This window comes from Rhinoraja longicauda, chromosome 2 (genome assembly GCF_053455715.1).
Source record: "Rhinoraja longicauda isolate Sanriku21f chromosome 2, sRhiLon1.1, whole genome shotgun sequence".
In the NCBI taxonomy this organism is placed as follows: domain Eukaryota; kingdom Metazoa; phylum Chordata; class Chondrichthyes; order Rajiformes; family Arhynchobatidae; genus Rhinoraja; species Rhinoraja longicauda.
The window spans coordinates 83,005,281-83,024,784 of NC_135954.1; the positions used below are offsets into that span (position 1 = coordinate 83,005,281).

At 41.2% G+C, this 19,504-nt stretch overlaps 1 protein-coding gene across 1 annotated transcript in view; it reads left to right on the plus strand.

The window, feature by feature from the left end:
- LOC144606191 (thrombospondin type-1 domain-containing protein 7A-like) overlaps positions 1–19,504 on the plus strand; it is a 306,928-nt gene that overhangs the window by 201,529 nt on the left and 85,895 nt on the right. The window contains exons 7-8 of the mRNA XM_078422057.1: positions 15,904–16,095; positions 17,504–17,738. Coding sequence (XP_078278183.1) covers positions 15,904–16,095; positions 17,504–17,738 — 427 coding nt within the window. The remainder of the gene's footprint in view (positions 1–15,903; positions 16,096–17,503; positions 17,739–19,504) is intronic.

Consider the following 19,504-nt stretch of genomic DNA (forward strand, 5'->3'; position numbering starts at 1 on the left):
GTATTAAAATGTGTGTCATAGAGTCATACATAACAGAAACAGTTCCGAAGGCTCTTGCCGATCAAGATGTCCCATATACACTAGTCCCCCTTGCCTGTGCTTTGCTCATATCCATGTACCTGTGCAAATGTCTTTTAAATATTGTATGGTCCCTGCCTCAAATACCTCCTCTGGCAGCTCATTTCATATACTCACCACCCTCTGTGTGAAAAAGTGATCTAAAAAAACTTTTATAAGATCGCCCCTCAACCTCATGTGCTCCAAACAATAAAGTCCTAGCTTGCCCGACTTCCCCCTATAGTTCGGTCCTGGCAATGTCCTGTTAAATCCCTCTGCACTCTTTGCAAATGTCATTGTTCCTACAGAAGGGTGACCAAAACAGAACACAATGCACCAAATGCGTGTTGCGCAACTGTAACCTATCATCCCAACCTCTATACTCCAAATCCTGACTGATGACGTCCAATGTATCAAAAGTGTCTTGACCACCCTATCTACCACTTTATTAATGCAATATAAATGGTGTGAAATATAAACTGTGAATGCTTCCTCATGGACTTTGAATTATGGTGCCAAAAATGGCAACGCCTGCGTGTATAATATACGCAAAAAGAATTTCACTGTGCAGTTGCATATGTGACAAATAAAGCACCATTGAACCATTGTAAACCTGGATTGGGTCACTTTATGCCAGTGGGTGCATAGGGAACTATTGGTAAACTGCAGTTCTGCTCTTTCCTGTTTTTTACATCTGCTGGTGAAAGTCAAGAGCGAGCTGAATGAAAGTCAGATGCCAGCACATCTGACATCCAGCTGTGCCATTGATCTCAGCACTGGGACCAATAGCGAATTTCAAATGTACCTAGCTAAGAGGCAGATGTGTTTTGATGAAAAAGTTAATTGAATACATTTCTGGGATTTTAATTTCTCTCAATTAAACACATTTCTGGTAGATGCATGCCAGTTGTGATTAGCTTGTTGGCATGTACAAGAGGGTGCAATGAAATTTGTTTTTTCACGAAGCTCATGGAGTTAACAATATACATGATAATACAACACGTTATGAGTAAGAATATGTGACGGCATTTCCAGGAAGGGGATGTGAAGGAGGTGATTGCTTTAGGATCTGATAGTAGTGGGGAAGAAGCTGTTCTCGAGTCTGAACATTCGGGCTTTCAGGCTCCTGTATCTGCACTCAGAGCGTAGAAAAAAAAGTAAATGGATCCTTGATGATATTTACAGTTTTTCTGTTGCAACAAACCTTCAAGATGGACTGCATGGAAGGAAATAATGAGCCTTTGATGATCTGGGCTGTGCTCACCACTCAGAATACTTTCTGTGGCTCATCCATTGAAATTTGAGGGAATCATCGTGGACATGCCAAACATTCTCAGATGCCTAATAAAGTAAATACACTGAAGCGCTTTCTTGATCACCACATCAATATGAAGAGATCTCAAGTTAGTTTGCTGGTGGTATGGATGCCAAGCCACTGAGGCTATCAACCTTTTCTACAGCAGCTTTGTTGTGTTCACCCTTATACTTGCTCAGGTCAACAACCAACTCTTTTGTTTTGCTGATGTGACTGTTTTGATGGTCAGAAAGAGTTCAATTTATATAATGTCCTTCGTAACTTTGAATGTCCCAAAACAATTAACAGCCGATTAAGTAGTTTTAAAATGTACTCAATGTTGTAATGGAGGAAACACAACAGTCAGTTTCCAAGCATCATCCCATTAACTGCGACAAGATAATCGATCTATTTATTGATTTTGTTATGAGATAAATATTGGCTTGGACCCATAGAGAACAGATAAAAGTATCTCATCCGAAAGGCAGCAATTACTATTATTCTCACAAAAGAACAATGGTACTTCAGTGTAGATTATGTGCTCAATTGTTCGGGAGTAGTATTCAAGCCCATAGCCTTAAAGTCAAGAGAGCTATCAACTGTACCATCAGCAACTAATTAATTTGAATTAAAACAATTAATCAATTTCATCATGAAATTCTTAAAGACCCTGAGATAGTATTTGTTCAGAGTTACCTGCTGTATATTATCACCTTTATATTGCCAATTATGTACTTATAACATTCACTGAAATCATATTTTCAGTGCCTAGTTTTTAATTGCACTTCTTAACTCTAATTGGGATCCCTGGAGCACTTCAAATGCATTGTCTGGAGCTGTGCAATGGCTGAGGCAGACTTTTAGAAGACCGCATTAATGGTTTTTATTAATATTTGTAGCAACAGTCTGAGAATTTGTTTGTCATTGATGCATAATGGAATTTTGAAGTCCGAGCTTTCTCCACTCCTCGGAGATATGTCGGTCTTTCAAATGCCAAGAAGGTGCTATATTTTCTTGTTATTTGTATACACTCAGCATTACTGTCATGGTCTTTCATTGCAGAAGCCAGAAGGTTGGATAAAAAGCAATGATTATGAAGCGTTACATTAATTGAATGGAAGTCCTTTCACTTTATGTTATGCACAACGAGTCCTTGTGGAAAAAAACTAATGAGTAACAACAGAAGATAAAAATATTTGCTGTACCTTTACTACCTCTCCTTAATTATTCTCATTTTGGCATCAATAGCCTGTATGGAGAACTGAGAAGATACAAGAATCAAATTATTGTAGATTTACATATGGCTCAGCCATTATCTTTATTTTAACTTTTGGCATACGGGTCAATAGCTACAAAAATAGCAGCAGATAGTTTGAATATTATAGTGCTGGATATATGGGCTACAGTTTGATGCAGTGCCTCTTGGTGCAAAAGTCCTTCGGTGATTCTCAAAACATTGTATGTCATTAAAAAAAACACTTTGCCTCTCCTGATTTAAATTCTTTAAAAAGAACCTGGCATTATTTAAGTATCAGAAAGAAACCACCTACCCACAACTCAGCAAAATTGAAATTGCTCTTTGGATACACCAACATTCTGATCATCTGAAGCCATATAGATACAATACAATACAATACAATACAATATATCTTTATTGTCATTGTACCCAGGGGTACAACGAGATTGGGAATGCGCCTCCCATACGATGCAATAATTTAAGTAATTTAGACAGCAGCAACCCAACGAAACGAAACAGTTGTAACAGTTTTGGACAGGGTGAAGTGCAAGTTGATCTATGCGTTGTGGCTATCCGGCTCAGCAGGACCGGTTCATAGCAGCTATGGCCCTGGGGTTGAAGCTGTTCCTGAGTCTGGAGGTGCGGGCGTAGAAGGCCTTGTATCGTCTGCCCGATGGAAGGAGTTCGAACAGACTGTTGCAGGGGTGTGAAGAGTCTTTGTGGATTCTGGTGGCTTTTTTGAGGCATCGTGTGTTGTAGATGCCCTCTAAGTCTGGTAGCTGTGTTCCGATGGCCCTCTGAGCTCTATGGACTACCCGCTGTAGAGCTTTCCTTTCTGCCTCCGTGCAGCTGAGGTACCACACAGGGATGCCATGCGTTAGGATGCTCTCGATGGTGCAGCGGTAGAAGGTCGTCAGCAGCTGTTGGGGTAGACCAGACTTTTTCAGTGTTCTTAAGTAGAACAGTCTTTGTTGTGCCTTCTTGACCAGCGCAGCAGTGTTATAGGACCATGTTAGGTCCTCCGAAATGTGAGTGCCCAGAAACTTGAAGCTGGACACTCTCTCCACACTGTCCCCGTTGATAGAGATCGGGGCATATGATGGCCTATAGTAAAACAAAGTGCTGGAGGAACTCAGCAGGTCAGGTAGTATCTATTGAGGGAATTGATCGGGACCATCCGATGCTTCGGGTCGGGAGCTTTCTTCGGAGTCAGGTCCCTTTTTTAGCCTGGAGTCTGGAAAAAGGACCTGACCCTTTTTTTTGCTCAATATTCCAGCAATTCTGCAGTTTCTTGTGTCTCCATGGCCTCTGATACTTCAGTTGTAATTCTTACAGGAAAGGTTTCAATATATTACAGACAGCGACATTCAAAGATAACTACCCATAAATATCATCGAAGAAACTAATAAAACTTTTAGTTTTCAAATATATTCTTATAAAGCACTACCTCATCAATTATAATTATGTGTTTTCATTTCATTTAAGTATTGCTACATCAGGACATTTGGCCTCAGATTTCATTATGGAAAATGTCTGAACCAGAATTACCCTTCACAAGACACTGGTTGTTTTTCTGGAAAAAAATCACGATTATTACAATTTTCTTTTTTGATGATTCTTGAGTTGTTGTACTTTACCAATTAATATTTCTAAAAAAGTACACAAAATGCTGATGCACAACAGGTCAAGCAGCATCTCTGGAGAACATCGATAGGTGATGTTTCTGGTTGGGTTTCATAGATACACAGACAATAGGTGCAGGAGTAGGCCATTCGGCCCTTCGAGCCAGCACCACCACTCAATGTGGTCATGGCTGATCATCCACAATCAGTACCCCATTCCTGCCTTCTCCCCATATCCCTTGATTTGCTAGCCCTAAGAGCTCTATCTAACTCTCTTTTTAATGTATCCAGTGAATTGGCCTCCACTGGCTTCTGAGGCAGAGAATTCCACAAATTCACTTCTCTGTGTGAAAACGTTTTTCCTCATCTCAGTTTTAAATGGCATACCCCTTATTCTTAAACTGTGGCCCCTGGTTCTGGACTCCCCCAACATCGGGAACATGTATACTGCATGTAGCGTGTCCAATCCCTTAATAATTTTCTATGTTTCTATAAGATCCCCTCTCATCCTTCTCACTTCCAGTGAATACAAGCCCAGTCGCTCCATTTTTTCATCACGTCACAGTCCCGCCATCCCGGGAATTAACCTCGTGAACCTTGGGAACATGAGGGAATTATTCTCCCTCAATAGCAAGAATTTCCTTCCTCAAATTAGGAGACCAAAACTCCCCACAATACTCCAGGTGTGGTTTCACCAGGGCCCTGTACAATTGCAGAAGGACCTCTTTGCTCCTATACTCATCTCCTCTCGTTATGAAGGCCAACATGCCATTAGCTTTCTTCAATGCCTGTTGTACCTGCATGCTTACTTTCAGTGACTGATGTACAAGGACACCCAGGTCTCGTTGTACTTCCCCTTTTCCTTACCTGACACAATTCAGATAATGATCTGCCTTCCCGTTCTTGGCACCAACGTGCATAACCTCACATTTATCCACATCAAACTGCATCTGCCCACTCACCCAACCTGTCCAAATCATCTTGCATCCTCATAGCATCCTCTTCACAGTTCACACTCCCACCCAGCTTTGTGTCATCTGCAAATTTGCTAATGATACTTTTAATTTATTCATCTAAATCATTAATGTATATTGTAAATAGCTGTAGTCCCAGCACCAAGCCTTGCGGCACCCCACTAGTCACTTCCTGCCATTCTGAAAGGAACCTGTTAATCCCTACTCTTTGTTTCCTGTCTGCTAACCAATTTTCTATCCATGTCAATACTTTATCCCCAATACCATGTGGTCTAATTTTGCTCATTAATCTCCTGTGTGGGACCTTATCAAAGGCTTTCTGAAAGTCCAGGTACACTACATCCACTGGCTCTCCCTTGCCCATTTTAAAGTTTCAACCTGAAACTTTGCTTATCCTCGCTCTCCAGAGATGGTGTCTAAGCAGATGAGTTAATCCAGCACTCTGTCCTTTTTGGTAAAATAGCATCTACAGTTCCTTATGTCTAAATCTTTCTGAAAAATTGTGTTAGACTACAGAAGATAGCAGACTGGCTACACTTGTATTGAAACATTTAATTCCACTCCTATTTGTTATTCTGCCATATATGTAAGTTATAAAAAATATTTATAAATAAAAGAAGACATGCTGTAATAGAGCACCTTTCCCATCCACAGAATATCCCAAAGCACAATTAAATAAAAAGGCTATTGTAAGTTCATTAGTAAATAGGGTAAGCACAACGTACCAACATTAATACTCCAAACTGCAGAATAATAATTTAAGTACATATGTAGACTTTATAAATTTCAATGATTGACAAATCCATTGGTAGTAAAGAGTCAATATGTACATCGATATATTTCCCAAATGTTATTTAATACCAATTCAATGTGATTCAGTGGCCAATGTTGTTTTATTGATGTTGTTTTATTCAAGCAGTAATTTGTGTTGTGAGATTGTTGCTTTATCAAATCTAAAATGTACAGTGGTATGTCAATATTTCCAACACTTTAACTAGTTCGATGACCCTTTTCTCTCTCCACACTCAGTTTTAGTTCACATTGATTGATCTTCTATGATCATGGAATGAAAATTGATTTTTCTTCCTATGGGAGTTCTTGCTTGTCATCAAATGCACTTTGTTTGTGCTAAGATGATACTTGATTAAACTGACTTTTTTTAAAGTGGGCTTTTCTTCACATCTAATCAATAATCCTTTGGCCCTTGGTATAGCTTTTTTTTGGTCAAATAAAATACAAAGAGTCCTTGGGTTATCATTTTCCTAAATCAAATTGCTGTTTTTATCATGCAATGTTTACATATTATCTGGAAACATTTTAACTTCTAAAAAATAATTTAAAAAATGAAATTCTCTAATAGAGTGTAGTGTAGATAACTTTGTAACTTATTTTGAATTAGTTCTATTGTGGGAATCAAAGTGGCATTGAAAGTTAACATGGATAAGTTCAGGGTAGACACAAAATGCTGGAGTAACTAAGCGGGACAGGCAGCATCTCTGGAGAGAAGGAATGGGTGACGTTTCGGGTCGAGACCCTTCTTCAGACTGATCTGACTACCAATGAACTATGAACTAAGACTACGGATCAGTCTGAAGAAGGGTCTCAACCTGAAATGTCACCCATTCCTTCTCTCCAGAGATGCTGCCTGTCCCGCTGAGTTACTCCAGCATTTTGTGTCTACCTTCGATTTTAACCAGCATCCGCAGTTCTTTCCTACACAAGCATGTTCAGTACTGAGGAGCACAGACTCGGGCTTTTTCTGGAGCTCCAACATACTTCTCATCAACACCGAGCACAAACAAACTTGTCTCAGTAGGCAAAGAGTAATCAGAGCGAATATCATGTCCAGCAGATTAGCTCTGAGAATATCAATAGGAATTTAGAAGTAATTCATTAGTTTAATGAGAGATATGTCAGAAAGGTGGTCAAAATGTTGATAAAATGAAAAATACACACGCATAAAAAGTAAGTCCTAATGTGTGGAATAAGAGAATATCAGTAGAGCAGAAACAGAAATGTACCACTCACATTTCTGGGGATCTGGGGTTTGGCTCTATGTGTGGAGTTTTCTCATTCTCCCTGTATTCATATGGTTTTACAACATGTTCTCTAGTTTCCCCCCACATCCCATGGATGTGTGATATGTTAATTGGCTGTTGTAAATTGTTCATTAGTATGCATAAATGGCAAAAAATCAAAAAGTGGAGTAGACGGGCACATGAGAGGGAGCACGCTGAAGACCAAAAAAGAGGACTACGTGCACTGCTTTAATGCATCGTGTTCAACTTAAAGTACATTTGTACTTACTGTGAGAAACTTCAAAATGGAATTCGCTGGTAAAATATCACAATAAGTGCATTCATTTTCGGAAAGCTGAAAATAACTTGCATTACTTGGTGAGAAAACAGTGAATTATGATTGCGTTTGTGCAGCCTATGAATGAGGTGTCATAATTACATACATCCGTACATGACACTATGAAATGGTTTCAAAATTAAAACTGAGATTGAGAGGAAATCATTATCATGGTGAAGGAAGTTAATGTATAATGTAAATATGCCACGCAGAGGAGATTAATTGCTACTGGGTATTTAAAGAATATAGCAGTCCTGAATGCGGAATATGAGGTGCTGTACTAGTTTGCATGTAGCCTCACTCTAGCGATGGAGGAGGTCATGAATAGAAAGGTTGGTATGGGACCAGCACCTCACATTCCACATTAGTAGCTTGGTTAGATGGTGCTCTACCCACTAAGTTCCTCAAACACTTTGTGTTTTGATCAAGATTCCAACATCTGCAATTCCTTATGTCTCCATCAGGATCATGTTTTTTCTCTTGCAGAAGAGAGAGGACTTCCCATGTTCAATATCTCTCTTTTTGTAGGATGGACCTATGCTCGGGCCTGCCATCTTTCAACGAATGCATCTGCTAATGTCTACCATCCACCACCTTCATTACAGAACTGCTAGCTGCTCAAATGCAGCATCCATTTTCTCCCAGGAAACTGCAATCTAGTTTTTTTTTAATCCCAGTGTCGAATTAGAGCAATGATCTTCTCACAGATGGCACTTTGCTGATTAATGAGCATTTCAAGCTGTTCCCTGATGGCGTATCTCTCTGGTCCTGTAGAGGTTCAAGCATCTCTGCTCGGTAGAGAACTGACCTCTGCCTAGATATGCCCGAATGCAGAGAAACAGAAAGAGATTTGAGGTAACCATCTGTGCCTCCATGGGCAAGTGTCACCTGAAGCAGTAGGTAGTGTGAAAGTGGACCATCGCCAAACCCCGGCAGACGTGTTCGTGACCTGACATAGTCTCCTAGCTCCTGCAAGCTTCTTATCAGGGGTGGGCAGCAGAAAGAACCACTGTCTCCCAGTGCCAAAGTGCCAGGTTCGATCCTGACCTCAGGAGCTGTCTGTGTGCAGTTTGCACATTCTCCCTGTGACCACGTGAGTTTCCTCTGAGTTTTCTCACACATCCCAAAGATGTGCACGGTATTTGGGCGGCACAGTAGCGCAGCGGTAGAGTTGCTGCTTTACAGCGAATGTAGCGCCGGAGACTCAGGTTCGATCCTGACTACGGGTGCTGTACTGTAAGGAGTTTGTACGTTCTCCCCGTGACCTGCGTGGGTTTTCTCCGAGATCTTCGGTTTCCTCCCACACTCCAAAGACGTACGGGTATGTAGGTTAATTTGACTGGGTAAATGTAAAAAAATTGTCCCTAGTGTGTGTAGGATAGTGTTAATGTGCGGGGATCGCTGGGCGGCGCGGACTTGGTGGGCCGAAAAGGCCTGTTTCCGCGCTGTATATATATGATATGATATGATATGATATGTGCAGATTTGTAGGTAAATTGGCCTCTGTGAGTTGCTTCTCCTGTGTGGGGAGTGGTTGGAAAAGTGGGATAACTCGGAGCTAATATGAACAGGTGAACGATGGTCGGCGTGGACTCGGTGGACCGAAGGGCCGGTTTCCATGCTGTATCTTTCAACCAACCAATCAATCAATCAATCAATCGATGTCTTGAATTTTGTGAGGCAAGCTTGACAACGCTCTCGCCTTTGTGTTGCTTATCCACATCAGACTTATCTTGCAACCATCTATTTGTGGTCCTCATTTGAATCCTTTGGGACAGTGCAGATGTTGGACATCCTGCTGAGTAATGAATCCAAGGTCCTACACCCTGCTTCAGACTGAAGCCAACTAATGGTATATCTCCAAGTGACCTGTGTCCCTCTAACCTAAACTTCTCATTACTTGCATCATAAATCATTGAGATGGCACTGTAGAGTTTCGGATGCAGCAAAACACTTGACTCTTCATTGTCATCGCCATTGTCCCTCTTCTCCTGGTCTTCTTCCACTGTCTCCTTTGACTCTTCTAGCTCCTCCATGATTTTCCTATTCCTTCTGCCCTCACTTTCTACTGAGGAGGTAGGTGGAGCCCTCTGCAGCCACACAGCAACCATAAAACAGAAGATAGTTTTAGCCAATTTCTTGCTCTTTACAGGGGTCTAAATGAATGTTCAGATGACCAAAATGAGATTAAATCTATTCCCTTTTCTTTTACAACTTTTGCACACTGATAACCATCCTTGCTTCTAACTCTTGATACATGTCATTGTACATAACAAGACAAGGACAAATCCTGAGACTTTCCAAGATTTCCAAGAAATTCTAGGAAATCGCAGAGTTATAGATGTGGCGTATTCCATCATACAGACCACACTCTCCACCATTGACTCCATCTACACCTCGTTTTGCCTCAGAAAGGCAGCCAATAGAATCAAAGAGATGTCCCACCCCAGTCATTCCTCCTCCTTCTGCTCCTGTTGAGCAAAAGGTACAGAAGCTTGAAAGTGTGTAGTGCCAGACACAGGAACAGCTTCTCCTCTGGTATCAGGCTTCTGAATGTTCCTTCCATAAGCTCGGGTACTGAGCAATTCACCTTTACCCCATTGCGGACATTGGACTTTGTCTGTGGAACTGGTGCACTATAATGCTGAGAACTAGATTCTGTGTTCTGTAGCTTCCCCTTTGTTCTATCTATTATACTTGAGTTTGACTTGATTGTATTTATGTGCGGTATTATCTGATCTGTTTGGATCGCATCCAAAGCAAAGCTTTTTACTGTACCTCAGTACACAATATAATCTATCTATCTATCTATCTATCTATCTATCTATCTATCTATCTATCTATCTATCTATCTATCTATCTATCTATCTATCTATCTATCTATCTATCTATCTATCTATCTATCTATCTATCTATCTATCTATCTATCAATCATTTCGGCGAAACGGTAAACCGTAGCGCCACAATTTGTGCATCACCTTAATCACCACTCTCCCCCTGGTGCCAATACCATTTTTATTTAAATTGGTCGCATATTTTTTAAGTTAGAGAGGTTTTAGTTAAAACATTTCATTTCTAACCGATTTCTTCAAGGTCTTCAGCGTGTGACGTCACAATGGGACCCGTGCGCCTGTGAGATAAGCTTGCGCCCCCCCCCCCCGGGTACAATTCATGCAAATATATATATAAATATATTTGTATGTATATATGCATATCTCTGTGAGAGACATGTGGACCTGCAGCCAAAACGGTCAACCACAGCGCCACAATTTCAGCGCCACCTTAATCACCACTGTCCTGGCGACTGTCTATAACAATTTTTATTTAAATTGGTCGAAATGTCAAAGACTAGAAGGCATAACTTTAAGGTAAGAGGGACAGGGAGTGATGGGTGCTTGTCACGAGCTGCCAGGGACGACGCAGATAGAGCAGTGGCAATTAAGAGGCTTTTGGATAGGCACATGAATATGCAGGGAATGGGGCGATTTGGATCAAGTGCACGCAGAGAAGCTCAGTTAAACTTGACATCAAGTTCAGCATGGACATTGTGGGCCAAAGAACCTGTTCATGTGCTGCACTGTTTTAAGTTACTATACAGGGAAGCCTGTGACTTGAGCCAACTCAACTCTATTATTTTGCTGTAGTGGAAACATCATGTTTGCACATTGTTCCTGTTGTTTTCAATCAAAGCTGAAAACTTGTAAATTGCTGCTTGCTGACCATTTGTCGTGAACATCACTTTCCCACTCGGGGAGAGCAGACCCTGGACCATTGTTACACCCCATTCAGAGACTGTTATAAGCCCTTCCCTCACCCTGCTTTTGGTAAGGCAGATCACTGTTCCATTCCACTGCTGCCTGCATACAGGCAGAAACTAAAACAGGAAAAATCGGTTTCCAGGGTCATATATAAATGGAATAATGAGGTTGATGAGGCTTTACAGGACTGCTTTGACACAACTGACTGGCAGATGTTTGAAGATGCAGCAGAAAGTAATATCAACGAATACACAGACTCTGTCTTAGGCTACATAAGTAAGTGCATCGATGATGTGGTTCCAAAAGCCACCATCTGCACTTACCCAAATCAGAAACCCTGGGTCGGATGGGAAATCCGTGCTAAACTTAAAGCACGGACTACTGCCTTCAACTCAGGCGACCTCAACACCTACAAGGCATCAAGATATGACCTCCAGAAGTCCATCAGGAATGCCAAGAGAGACTACAGAAACAAAGTGGCATCTAACTACTACAGCTCGGACTCCAGACGCATGTGGAGTGGATTACACTGCGTCACAGACTACAAAGGGAAAAACAGGAGCCCTGTTCAGCTTACCGCATCGTTCTCGGACAAGCTAAACACCTGGTACGCACGGTTCGATGCAGACAACACAGTGCCCACCATGAGTCCACAGGTGTGCAGGGGGACTACCACACTGTCCTTACAAACGGCAGACATGAGGCGGCCCTTCAAAAAGGTCAACGACCGCAAAGCTCCAGGGCCGGATGGTATTCCAGGGCAGGCACTCAGAGCGTGTGCTGATCAACTGGCAGAGGTGTTCACTAACATCTTCAACCTCTCTCTGAGTCAGTCTGTGGTTTCCACCTCCTTCAAAGCATCCATCATTGTTCCTGTTCCAAAGAAACCAGTCACCTCCTGTTTAAATGACTACCATGCTGTCGCACTGACATCAGTCATCATCAAGTGCTTCGAGCGACTAGTAAAAACTTACATCTGCTCCCCTCTCCCTGACACCTTGGACCCTCTTCCGTTTGCATATAGACCAAACAGGGCCACGGGCGATGCCATCGCCATGGCAATACATACTGCGCTCACCCACCTGGACAAAGGAAATACATATGTGAGAATGCTCTTTATTGACTACAGCTCAGCATTCAACACTATTATTCCCTCAAAACTCGTCCCCAAGCTCCTTGATCTTGGACTGGAGACCTCCATCTGCAGATGGATATTCGATTTCCTGACAGGCAGGCCCCCAGGTGGTGAGAATTGGCAGCCACACCTCTTCGTCACTGATCCTCAACACAGGCACCCCACAGGGCTGTGTGCTCAGTCCTCTCCTGTACTCCCTGTTCACGCACGACTGTACTGCTAAGCACAGCTCAAACAGTATCCTAAAGTTTGCTGACGACACAACCATCTTGGGCCTCATCAGAGACAACAATGAGATGGCCTACAGAGAGGAGGTAATGGTACTAAACATCTGGTGCCAGGAAAATAACCTCTCTCTCAATGCCAGCAAAACGAAAGAGATGATGGTGGACTACAGGAGACAGCGGGGGAGTGGACAACTCCCCATCCACATCAGTGATGCTGCTGTTGAAAGGGTCAGCGGCTTTAAGTTCCTCGGTGTGCACATCACTGAGGACCTTTCCTGGACACTGCACATGGACACAATAACAAAGAAGGCCCACCAACAGCTCTTTTTCCTGAGAAGACTGAGGAAGTTTGGCATGAACGCCAGCATCCTCACAAACTACAGATGCACCATCGAGAGCCTGCTGATGGGCTGCATTACAGTCTGGTAGGGGAACTGTTCTGCCCACAGCCACAAATCACTACAGAGAGTGGTGAAGACAACACAGCACATCACTGGCAACTGTCTCCCGGCCATTCAGGACATTTTCTACCGGCGGTGCCTGCGGAAGGCACGCAGCATTATCAAGGATCACAGCCACCCAGCATGCAGGCTGTTCCCCTTGTTACCGTCAGGCAGACGATACAGGAGTATGGCTGCGCGTACCACCAGACTTAAGAACAGTTTCTACCATCAGGCATCTGAACTCATAAACACATTTCAAATCATATATGTTGATTATTTTTAATATTGTCTTTTTACCTACTTTAAATATTGTCTTTTTACCTTACTAATGTCATTTTTTAAATCTTATTTATCCATGGAATATTATTGCTGAGGTGACCCGTTGTCTTGTCAAATACATTTCATTGTACCGCTGACCCTGTGTCAAACTACATATGACAAATAAAAATATATATTATTATTATTGAATGCAAAAGTAAGGTATTTCCTTATTCAATGGAAGTGATGTAGCTCTCAGCTTCAACCATATCGTATTTCCTTTAATAGACGCCAAATGCTGGAGTAACTCAGCGGGTCAGGTAGCATCTCTGGAGAAAAGGAATAGGTGACGTTTCGGGTCGAGACCCTTCTTCTGACAGAGTCAGTTATTTCCTTTAACTTACTTGTAGTTCAAGTGCTTTAATTAAGTTTATGTGCATCACTATCATGTTAAGGGAAGTTCATTTATAGCCTAATTTGCTGAATATTTTTGTGAGAACATATGGTTTTGACCTCTGACTTTACATTTAAGGATTACAGAAAATTTAGGACATCCTTTTAGTGAGCCCATTCCGAAGCATTATTTCATGGAACTCATTCCAAATCACATTTTGGATTTCCTAAAGTTTAAAAAAAATACTTTCAGAAAGGAAACTTCTATTGTTTTATTCGGATAAACATTAGGCTGCCTGCTAATTGTTGAAATATCTAAATCAAAATATGTTTCCTTCCATTTATTTTCCAATATAGAGTAGTTCTCTGACAGAGATCGATGTAATGATTTATAATCATAGATCTGAATTGTAAAAATACTCATCATGAATATTTCGCTTGACACAATAATCAGATTTTGTCTCTCGGACAGTATTTTAAATCTTTACTATTTAAGGAATGTTTTACATTTTACATTGAATGTTAAACGAGATTTATTCATTCCAAAGATTCATTGGGACGATCACAATCTGTCTGTTATTCCCCTCGCTGCTCATGACCAAAGCTTTTAAAAGAGAACGAGTCAATGATCTGTGCCTTGGGCTTTTAGTTTTAACTTCACTTTGCAAGGAAAGACTTAATCAGTATTCATTGCCCAGCACCTCTTCAGAGAGAGACTTACATTAATGTAGAACTTGCTATATATCTCAAGATATCCCAAAGCATTTTACAGTCAGTGACTTTGATGTGTAGCCATTGCTTTAATTAGAACACGGAAACTGAGGCAAGAAAGGCAAGGGTGTGGGGAAAACAGAACCAGTACTGCCACTGGATTATTATTGTCTAATGGGTCCATTGTACCATAAAACTGCAATAGAATTAGCTCTATTAATGAGTAGAGCTATTCTTCCCTCTGTCTCACAACCGTATAAATTAATTTGAATTCAACCATTTTAACCATGTGCTTGTTGAAGAAACATGGCAGTAAATGGCAATAAAGAATTCAATCTAGTTTAGTTTAGTATAGAGGTGCAACATGGAACAGGCCCTTTGGCTCACCGGGTTCGTGCCGAACAGCGGTCCCTGCACACTAACACTATTCTACACACACCAGGGACAAATTACAATTAAACCAAGCCAGTTAACCTACAAACCTGTAGGTCTTTGGAGTGTGGGAGGAAACCGAAGATCCTGAAGAAAATCCATGCAGGTCACGGGGGGAACATACAAATTCCATACAGACAAGCACCAGTAGTCAGGATTGAACCATGGTCCCTGACGCTCTAAGACAGCAACTCTACCGCTACACCACCATGCCCATGCCCACAGTCTGCAACATCAATTTGCCAAAACCTCAAGTGATATGTTTTATTTTCTGTCCATTAATGGCAAGATCAGCATTTATCGCCCATTCCTTATTACCTTTGATAAGTTGTGTTTTTAAAATGCTGCTGCCCTTCAGGTATAGGTACCCCCACAATGCTTGCTGTTGGGTAGGGGGTTTCTAGGATTTAAACCCAGTGCCAATGAAATACTAGTGATCAGTCTCCAAATCAGGATGATGTGTGATTCGGAGGGGAGCCTGTGGGATGTGGTGTGGCACTTATCCTTCTAGATGATAGAAGGTGCAGATTTGAGTGATATTGTCAAGAGTCAAGAGTGTTGACTCAGGAGTAGAACATGAATGCAACATTGCAGCAAATAAATATACAATAAATAAAAATACAATAAATTATCAGTAATACAAGATAATCAGGTCATAATAGCGCAAGTTGAAGTACATGATGCAACCACATCAAACACCATAGTAGACCATTGCTGAGGTAGGGTTGTGGTCAAGGTAATGCATTGTGGTTCAGGGACCTGATAGTTGCTGGGAAGAAACTGTTCTTGAACCAGATGGTCACAGTTCTCAAGCTCTTGTACCTTTTTCCCAATGGTATTAGTGAGATGAGAGCATGGCCAGGTTGGTGTGGATCTTTAATGATATCAACTGCCTCTTTGAAGCAACTTTTTCTGAAATGTTTACATTTTTTAATCATGTGAATTGTGAGTTATTTTCAATCTAGATTGATGATTTTATTTTGGTTGATTTTTTTTTCTTTCCCCAGGAGAAGTTGTAGACAGAAATCTGTGCAGAGAAGCCATCTATCCTGTGCCAGTATCATGCGAAGTACCTTGCCCGAAAGACTGTGTCCTTAGTAAATGGTCTGGGTGGTCATCGTGCTCTTATACCTGCTCTGGCAAAACCACTGAGGGTAAACAGATGCGTGCACGTTTAATTCTGGCATATGCAGAAGAAGGTATGATTTTCAATAAATGAAACGGGTCTAGCTCTCATATAACAGTAATAGTAAAAAGCACAAATAATTAATGGATTTTGCAACTAAGGTAATAACCAGTATCATCTTTATATACGCAAACCACATTATCGTATTAATGTTTGCTTATTGAGGGGATTCAGTCTGGTGACTGGGGTGCATTGCTATCAACAGAGAAAAGGATCTCCAGGGATTCATGCAATTAGCAAATAAATACTTCACAAAATACTGTGTAATTTTTATTTAGTTTAATTGTGAGAATCCTTCAATTTATATGCATCTGATAATAAATGTATTGACACATGTCCAATGGTTATCTCCCTGACTGTGGTAGGTTATCATCTTTTTAACTTAATGTCTAGTTGCTGTTGTTCTACGTATTATTAGCAAATGTGTTCATTTGCAAACATTATCCAAGGCATATCATAGAATCAAAGTAATACAGCACAGAAATAGATCCTTCAGCCCACCTCATGATGTCACGGGTTTGATGTCACTGACCCCATTTGTTTTTCATGCTTCATCAACCATGGAATGTGATAGGTGATGGTTCCTTGGTAGCCCAGTGGAGGCCCCAGAACCCAGACTCCCAGACAGGGGTGGCATGGTGGCGCAGTGGTAGAGTTGTTGCCTTACAGCGCTAGAGACCCAGGTTTGATCCTGACTACGGGTGTTGTCTGTGGGTTGGTTTGTCTGTTCTCCCTGTGATCGCGTGGACTTTATCCGGGTGCTCCAGTTTCCGCCCACACTGCAAAGACATACAGGTTTGTAGGTTAATTGGCTTCAGTTGAATTGTCCCTAGTGTGTAGGATAGTGTTAGTGTACAGGGTGATTGCTGGTCGGCGTGGACTCGGTAGGCCAAAGGGCCTGTTTCCTCGCTGCATCACCAAACTAAACTAAACTTATTACATACTATAGCTGCTCCCTATCGGATCTGTGAGATATTTATTATTATTTTCCTCATGAAGGAATCATTGGGTTGTGCATCACATAATGTGAAACCTTTAGCAATAAAACACCTGTTCCATAATAGACCATTAAGCATGAACTCTTTTCAAGAAGTCCAATGCCTAACTATGTTACCCAGGTTGCTTTCTTCTGTTTTTTTTAATACTACAGTGAAACCATACATAACTTTTCACAAAATTGGATGAAAATTAAAGACACACACACAAAGACTTTTGTTATTTACGTGAAATTAGAATGAGAACATCCATGCCTTATAAAAAGTGGTATTTTATTAAACCGTGTTAAATGGTGACATGCAGTTTCAAACCATGTTCATGACCATCAAAAAAGACATCATGACACGTTATTTCATTACCAAGTGAGCTAACAATGTTTTCAAAGACAAACACTTACTATTCTTATGTCTTTTATTTTTCAACAGGAGCAGCTCAGTGCCCAAACATCAGTGCCTTACAGGAAGTACGCAACTGCAACGAGCATCCTTGTGTTATCCATCACTGGCAGACTGGTCCTTGGGGCCTGTGTATCGAAGATTTGTCCGTAGCTGGTCTTAACTCGAGCACCAGCTGGAGTGGTGAGGCAACCTGTGCCGTGGGAATGCAAACTAGAAAGGTTATTTGTGTGAGAGTCAACGTGGGACAAGTCGGACCAAAAAAGTAAAAATAACAGAGATTGCTTATTAAAACTGTAATAATATTTGCTTTGTATGAAAGTAAGCTATTTAAAGTGATGTAACTTCCATTCCGCTGACTAGTCATAGAGTCATGGAGTAATACAGTGTGGAAACAGGCCCTCCGGCCAAACTTGCCCACACCGGCCAACATGTCTCAGCAACACTAGTCCCACCAGCTCGCGTTTGGACTCTATCATTCCAAACCTGTCCTATCCATGTACTCGTCGAACTGTTTCTTAAATGTTGGGATAGCCTATGCCTCAACTACCTCCTCTGGCAGCTTGTTCCATACACCCACCACCCTTTGTGTGAAAAAGTTACCCCTCAGATTCCTATTAAATCTTTTCCTCTTCACCTTGAACCTATGTCATCTGGTCCTCAATTCCCCTACTCTTGGCAAGAGACTGTGCATCTACCCGATCTATTCCTCTCATGATCTTATACACTTTAAGATAACCCCTCATCTTCCGGTGCTCCAAGGAATAGAGACCCTACATCCTTGTAAATCTTCTCTGTACCCTTTCTAGCTTGACAATATCTTTCCCATAACATGATGCCCAGAACTGAACGTAATAGTCAAGCGAGTTTAATTGCCGTATGCACCAGGAGCGAAACAATGAAATTCTTACTTGCATGTTAACAGGCATGATAACACAACACACAACAAATAAATATACCATAATCAATAATACATTAAATTATTAGTAATACTAGGTAAGCAGACTGTTAGAATGAAAACTGAAGTACATAGTGCAACCTGCGCAAAATCCACAAAATGTTGTTGCTGAGGTAGGATTGTGGTTTTATCCAGTACGGTTCATGAGCCTGATGGTTGATGAGAAGAAGCTGTTGTTGAACCTGGAGGTAAGTTTTCAACTAAAGTATTCACAAGGTATAATGTCAGGCAAATCCATAGGATTTATTCTGGATTTAGATTACAAGATGATTTAGGTGCCCTGATGGGGAGTTTTTTCTCCCATCCCCAATGTTGTTTAGCAAAGTAGAAATTAGATTAATTTTTGATCAGTTGTTTATTTATAGCGTTGTTGCATTTTATTCCAGAGTGTTCACTGAAAAAATCTAAACATGTGACTGATTCAGATTCAGATTAGTTTATTTTCACACACACCAGGGTGCAAAGAAATTGCTTGTTCACTTGGTCCATATAGTAAATAGTTTACATGCAGTAATGATAAATACAAGTGCAAAACAGCACAGTGGTTCAAATATTGTAGTGTTATTTGAAGTAGTGCAAAAAAAAACTAAACTGCAAAACAGAATAACCAAATGAGGTAGAGTTAGCACATCTGGGAAGGGGGTGTGAAAAAGGTAGAAGCTTCTGATAGCAGTAGGGAGATAGCTGTTCTCAAGTCTGATAATCTGGGACTTCAAGCTCCTGTATCTTCTCCCTGGAGGTAGAAGAGAGAAAAGGGAATGGCGAGAGTGGCATGCATCCTTGATGATACTTCCAGCCTTCCTGATGCAACTTGCCATGAGGATTGATGGGAATGATTGAAGTGACAATACTTTGATGGACTTGGCTGTATTCATCACACTCTGTAGGTTCAGGCAGTCAAGAGGAGAGCAATTACATTATCAGGCTGAGATGCATCACATCAAAATACTTTTTATAGTGCATCCTGATGGTCGTGCTTTGCGTCAAGGTTATCCAGTGTGAATGTAATGCAAGGGACGTGGCATCCTCCAGAGACACGTTTTACCTGCAAGGGATGTAGATTGGCTGGAGCC